We start from the raw sequence: 6,764 nt of genomic DNA, 5'->3' as shown, positions 1-6,764 counted from the left end.
CGCTCTCCAGCTAGGCACAAATTAATGCAGGGAAGCTTTGCTTGACTAAATCATCAGCCTAGCTAACTAGCTTACACATGCACAAGCATTGTCAATTGCTAATCTTCTGTTAAAATATACTACTCCACTCCACTCTATGTATGACCAGCACAAGTTCCATGGAAGCATCAAGCATGTACATTTCTTTTTTCTGAACTAACAGAAAAATTCAGAGAAAGCCAAGCAAATTGTGACAAGAAGCATGCCAAGTTAGCTCTGAATTAGGAGTAACAGGAAATTCAGAGAAAGGTGTACATTTTCTTTTTCTCTTGTGTGATAATAATAGAATAATTAATTAAGCGTGTACATCATTACATGTATGTGAAACAGCCTAGTGGTGGTAGTAGATGCTAGTAAGATCCAAACTGCTGAAAGTATCTGGAAGCTAAATTGAGCTAAGCTAAACTAGAAAGGAAAAGAATAATTAACAAGGAAGTGATAGATTAATCAGAGGAGAGATCTGCAGAGAGGGCAGGTGAAGTGGCCCATGTCGACCCACCGATCGATGCAGGGGAGGTGGAAGGCGTGGGAGCAGTTTCCCAGCTGCCTCACCTCCGCCCCCTCCTCCACGGCGGCCAGGCACACGGCGCAGCGCGGGGACGCCTCCGCGGCGGCGCCGTCCTCCTCCTCCCCGTCGGAGCCGGATCCGCTGGCGCTGAACCTGACGACGGGGAGGCGGCTCTTGATCCCGTCGGCCTGGGCGCGCGCGGCGGTGGCGGCGGCGCCGGGTGGTGGTGCGGCGAGCTCGGCTTCGGCGTCGGCGTCGCCGCCGGAGAAGAGCAGCGCGGCCGGGAGGGCGCAGCCGCGGGAGATGCACTCGAGGAGGTGGAGGAGGGAGTGGAGCGGAGGCGGGAGGATGACGCAGTAGTACACCGCCGGGAAGCCCATGGGTTTGTATGGTGGAAAATGAAATGGTGCTTTGCTTTTGCTTGATGTGGTCAGGTGCTCAGGTTGGTGACGATGAGGCTGTGTGGTGGTGGTGGTGGCTGTGCGCTGCAGTAGCGCGGTTGGGAGTTGGGGTTGGGTTTGGGTTGGCATTAAATAGGTGAGACTGCATGATCAGTTGGGTGGTTATCGTCCCAGAGATGGGCAGATCAAATAGCTTGCCCTTTAAAAGTTTAGATTCAAAACTTTTTTTTTCAAACTTTCAACTTTTCCATCACATTAAATATTTGGACACATGCATTGAGCATTAAATATGAACGAAAAAAAATAATTGCACAGTTTGCATGTAAATTGCGAGATGAATCTTTTGAGCCTAATTACGCCATGATTTAACAATATGATGCTACGGTAAATATTTGCTAATGACAAATTAATTAGGCTTAATAGATTTGTCTCGCAGTTTACAGGCGGAATCTATAATTTATTTTGTTATTAGTCTACGTTAGTACTTTAAATGTGTGTCCGTATACTTTAATTTTTTTTTTGCACGAACTAAACACAGCCATATGTGTGTCTACAAAACAGTCAACTGATGAATGCAGACTGTCAAACGTATCTTCGGCTTGTAGAGACGTTGATCCTGGGTGAAAGTATTCTAACATTATGGTTAATTACAGAATTATTTCATTGTATAGCTTTACTATTAGGAATCTGTTTTGCTTACCGTTGCTTGCTTGCATATTCCAGCGTGAAAAAGAGATACATGTTAGTTTTTGTTATTTGTTACTAGTCGGTTAAGATCATAGGAAAATCACTAGTTAATCCTTCTTGTTTTAGATCGAACGGTTTTATAAGAAATTGTAGATTATATTTATTCCTATTGCTTTTTATTCACAAGGGCCATTTCTCGAGCTCTAATAGACTTATCTTTGTTGGATCTAGCCGCAACGAGCTCGAGGCTGTCAGACCTGGTGATAGCAAGCTCGTGGCTGTTGGATTTAGCTCCCGAAGAAAAGTGAGAGATGGTGATGACAGTAGTGCTCGAGGCTAAAAACGATGGTGGTAATGAAGACAAAGTTGACCAATTGTGAGGCGAGCAAACAAATTAGAGATCGTAGATGATCAAATTCATAGTGTAATTGTACACCCTGCCTATCAGGTTTAAAATTAAAATAATAGTGTCAAGCATGTATATATGGCATAGTTTAAGTGTGTTCTTAACACTATCCATAACAAACAAATTCATATGATAAGGCACTAAGGGTGAGATGGATAATAATTGTATGGCAATGGTTTTATGCTTGTACCTTTAGCGATGCAATGGTAAGGCTGAGCGATGAAAAAAGAAAATTCCAGATATATTAATTCTAAAATTACACTATTCCCTCCTTATAGTATAAATCGTTTCTATTTTGTTACTAGCTAAATTTATAGAAAGATAACAACATTAAGAAAAACAAACACATTATAAAATATGTATTCAATGATATATATTTAATGAAACTTATGCTGTTGTAGATGTCATTAATTTTTTCTATAAATTTAATCAAACTTAACTAGGAAAAAAACAATTTGTGATACGAAACGGAGGGAGAACCTTATAAGTCACAGAAAAAACAAGATTAAGGCCCTGTTTGTTTCAGCTTAAGATTATTGTAATCTAGATTATTAAATCAGATTACTCTAAGCTGGATTATAATAAGCTGACATAAAATAAGCTACGAGTTGTTTGTTTCTCTGGATTATTAGAGGCATGTAAGGGTAGTGTGTCTTTAGCCACTCAATAATCTGGAAAAAATTCCTCTAGAGAAGATTATTGGATTATAGTAATCTGGCTTATAGATTATAATAATATAGCATAATAATCTACTTGTTTGTTTCAGTTTACTCCTAATAATCTAAATTATAATAATTCTAAGCTGAATTAAACAGGGCCTAAGGTAATAAGATTAACTGTACGACTAACTGGAGTAGCCGGTCATTTGTTTTAGAAATCAAAATACTATAGCACTCAAAATCTGAACGACGAAAGGGCAGTGCATCACAACATGCTGCACGTGGATTTGATTGGCTGCTTCCGCCCATAATCCGCCGACCACGTCTGGTTATTCATTGTTCGAATTTATAATCAGCATAGTAGTACTATTTGTTATTACTTAATTAATCACTAGGATTAGTTGTCTAATTAGTACTCGCGCAAACAGAGAGAAACATGGTCAACGAACCTCAAGACAGCAGTTCGTCAATTGCCGGCCAAGTCGGTGGCCACCTGAGGCTGAGTTCCGTTACGTCCCGTTCATTTCCCGCGGGGCATTCAGGATGGGGATGGATATAAGTGACTCTTCAAGAAGAATTAAATGGAGAAAAAAATATATATTCATCTACGCCGTCTGATGGGAGTGGGAAAAAATCGAGCGCTGACACGCATGCGTGCAAAAATACTTGAAAATATTTTTTCTCTTAAATTATTTATCCAAATCATAATCCAATTGCACCATTAAATTCGTTGCAATTAAATCTTCAAAACAAGACCGCACATGGATATATTCCAACGAATTTTTTTAGCTTATTATTGAATTATTTTTAAATGTTGCACGATGTTCCACCAAATATATCTGAATTGTTTCACTAAGTAGATCGAAAATATTTCAATCGTTTAAACCGGACGTTGTTTCACCTTATATAAAACAATGTTTCAGCAACTAGCGTAAGAATGTTTCAGTTTACTGCAACATTTGATCCATACATAGTGAAACATTATAAGTACATTAGGTGAAACATTTTTTGTGGGTTTCCAAAAAATGAAACGAATTCCCTTATTAATAGTGGGTTTCCAAAATATATGGGTGATTTATTGCAAAAGAATGTTTCAATTCACTTCAACATTAGATCTATACGACTATACATGGTAAAACATCGTGAGTACACTAGCTGAAACATTTTTTGTGCAACAAAAATGAAACGAATTCCCTTAATAGAGGGTTTCTAAAATATGTGGGTGATTTGTTGCAATAGAGTATGTGATGGAGACACATGGCAGGTGGGGGAGGGACACGTGGGTAGGCCCTAGGGGGGGCGCGCACCGTGGGGGAGGGAACGCCCGATTTTCCTCCCTCCCCCCGAGCGACCGACGGGGAGGATTCCTGAGAAAAAAAATTGTTCCTGTCGGGTTTAGTGGAGGCGGACATCTAGCTATCCCATCTGTACGTGTTTCTCACGGAGACACGATTAATGAGCAAATGGGTATAAATTCAAAACGAATTATCTATACTACACTATAGAAGAAGTGATCTTTGCTGAGATCGCAAAAATCACATTATAAATCATTTGTAGTCCCGGTTAAAAAGTCCAAGGGAACTTTTTGATCTTTGTAGTCCCGATTTAAAAAGTCGTCAGGCCTCCAATATCTTTATCTTTAGTTACCAACCGGGACCAAGGATTGAAAAAAAAAAGACAACCACAAGCCTACTCCACTCATTATCTCTCAGCAACCGTGCCCTCTTCTTATCCCTTCGCCCGACTCCTCCTCTTCTTATCCCTTCGCCTCCCTCCCTCCACTCCTTCTCCTCGATCCCCTTCTCTTGGTGGTGGGTTGTATCAGGCGGTGGCGGGCGGTGGTGCTGGGCGACGGGCGGAGGGGAGGGCAGCAGCAGGCGGAGGAGAGGACAGCGGCAGGCGACGGGTGGGCGGGCAGAGGGGAGGGCGGCGGCAGGCGGCGTGCAAGCTGGCAGAGGGCAGGGCGGGCGGAGGGGAGTACGGCGGCGGGCGACGTGCAGGCGGGCGGTGGTGCGCGGTGGGCGAGCGGGCGGAGGAGAGGGGGGCGGCAGGCGGAGGGGAGGATGGCGGCAGGCGGCGAGCTGGTGGAGGGGAGGGCGGTGACGACCCGGAGGAGTCGCCAGCAGTGCAAACGAGCGGTCTTACCACCGGACGCCACGCCATGGCTGGCGCCGGAGTCGACGACGTGCGGATAATTTTTTTTTTAGGATGTGTTGTAAATGTGTTGTGCTGTTGTATATTCTTTTAGATGGTTTTTCGAATTTGTGGGTGATTAATTTTGTTGTTGAGTATGTGAATTGTCATGGTTATAGATACCACATATCCAATAGTAATTGACCAAGCTCGACAGGGCCCACCATATACCAAGTCTTATATGGAACCATACCTCGTATATAGAAGGAGTTTCAGATAAGGAATGACAAGTAGAGTTCTATATGAAAACTACAAGGACTACTTGGATCGTATTCATACTTGTCTCCCTAATTCTATTTGGACAAGGGAACATATATAGGTATAAATACAAGACCCTCTAGGAGGGGAGGGGAGACAGAACAACACACAAGCCAAGACAAGCCAAACATCGACATCAGCGATTAGCCTAGATAGACCCAATCTGGTGCCTTCGGAGGCCGACAAGAGGGATCTAGCGCTATCTCTGATCTCAACGAGTTCATATTCAAGGAGACAGACTACCCCCATCATTGCCTACGTGTTGGTGTTCATGCCGCCAAGTCGACGGCGGCTAGATAGATTATCCCAAATATTGTACTTGTGTGGTTATGATGATTGATGAATATAGAGCAACACCGGCTTTGGCCAACAGGAGTAGGCTATTTACCTGTCAGATTTGGGGCACGATCCTGTATAAAAATCCTTGTCACCATTTCTTTTACCCCAATCTCGCATATACCCTGGTACCGACGATCTCCATTTATACCATGCAAAATACTGGGAGGAGGGGAGGGCGGCAACGGCCCGGAGGAGTCACTAGCGGCGTAGACAAGCAGTTTGACCACCGGACACCGCGCCATGGCCGGCGCCGGAGACGACGACGTGCGGATGATTTTTTTTAGGATGTGTTGTAAATGTGTCGCGCTGTTGTAGATTTTTTTAGGATGGTTTTCTGAATTTGTGGATGATTAATTTTGTTGTTGAGTATGTGAATTTGTGATGTTAATTTGATCTGTGATGTTTATTTAATTTGTGAATTGTGATGTTGGTGAGTTTGGCGCGAAATCAATTTGTAAACATAAAAAAAACAATAAAAAATAGGAAGAAAAAAAAACCTTTAGTCCCGGTTTGTAATCCGGGACTATAGGGGGTTTGAAACCGGGACTATTGTTGTCCTGTATAAAAAGGAGGAGTTTTATCTTCAAATCCTATAGTTGAAATTAAATCCAACAACTCATGTTTATCTACCTTACGTTACAATCCAATGGCTCAGATCACTCCCCCATCCCTCTGCGCTACTCCCCCATGCCACGGTACCCTTTTGGTTTCTGCGTTCTCTCCCCCTAAATCCCCTGATCCCCCGACCCCCATCCCCCACACACCCCCTTCCCCTTGCAAACGCTAGCCCCTTCCTCTCTCAAGCGCCGTCACGGTCATGTTGCGGTGTTGCCTCCCTGATCCTCCGCTGCCAAATCACCGTCTTGCTGTCCTTTTAGGTGCAGCCGCCGCGTATCACCCACGGTGCCCACCCTTCCCTGGTTCCCTGACCCAGTGCTGCCCCCTTCCTTCACCGTGCAAAACCCTAAAAAGCTCCGCCACCACAAGCACGTACCGTTGCCGTCAAGAGATCACCCTAATGTCAGCTCGCTGAAAAGATGCATAAAGTCTATAGTTGACAGCAATAATCATCCTGAGCATAAGTTGTAAGTCGAAACATCAAGATACAAGTTCAGAATCTGAAGAGAAAGATTCTTGCATGGTAACACCTCTCGAACGAGATTTTTGAGAAAATGGACAAGCAAGTATCTATAGAACATCTGAAATATTGTTTCTATACTTCTGCTAATTTTGTAATGTGAATATATTTACTTCTGGATGCAATGTTTCACGGG

The 6,764-nt window shown here is 43.4% G+C and overlaps 1 protein-coding gene across 1 annotated transcript; it reads right to left on the bottom strand.

The window, feature by feature from the left end:
• Window positions 1–277: 277 nt before the first annotated feature.
• On the bottom strand, window positions 278–1,048 carry LOC9267990 (brassinosteroid-responsive RING protein 1). Its single transcript, XM_015790309.3, has one exon. It carries the CDS (start codon window positions 925–927, stop codon window positions 487–489), a length of 441 nt encoding a protein of 146 aa, XP_015645795.1. The 5' UTR covers window positions 928–1,048; the 3' UTR covers window positions 278–486.
• Window positions 1,049–6,764: the final 5,716 nt, after the last annotated feature.

This window comes from Oryza sativa, chromosome 7, assembly GCF_034140825.1.
Source record: "Oryza sativa Japonica Group chromosome 7, ASM3414082v1".
Classification (NCBI taxonomy): domain Eukaryota; kingdom Viridiplantae; phylum Streptophyta; class Magnoliopsida; order Poales; family Poaceae; genus Oryza; species Oryza sativa.
The sequence above is the reverse complement of the archived record's forward strand: the minus strand, read 5'-3'. Positions and strand labels throughout refer to the sequence as shown.

What these genes read in the sequence shown, in the direction of transcription:
- LOC9267990 (XM_015790309.3), bottom strand. Translation starts at nt 927, where the DNA reads ATGGGCTTCCCGGCGGTGTACTACTGCGTCATCCTCCCGCCTCCGCTC.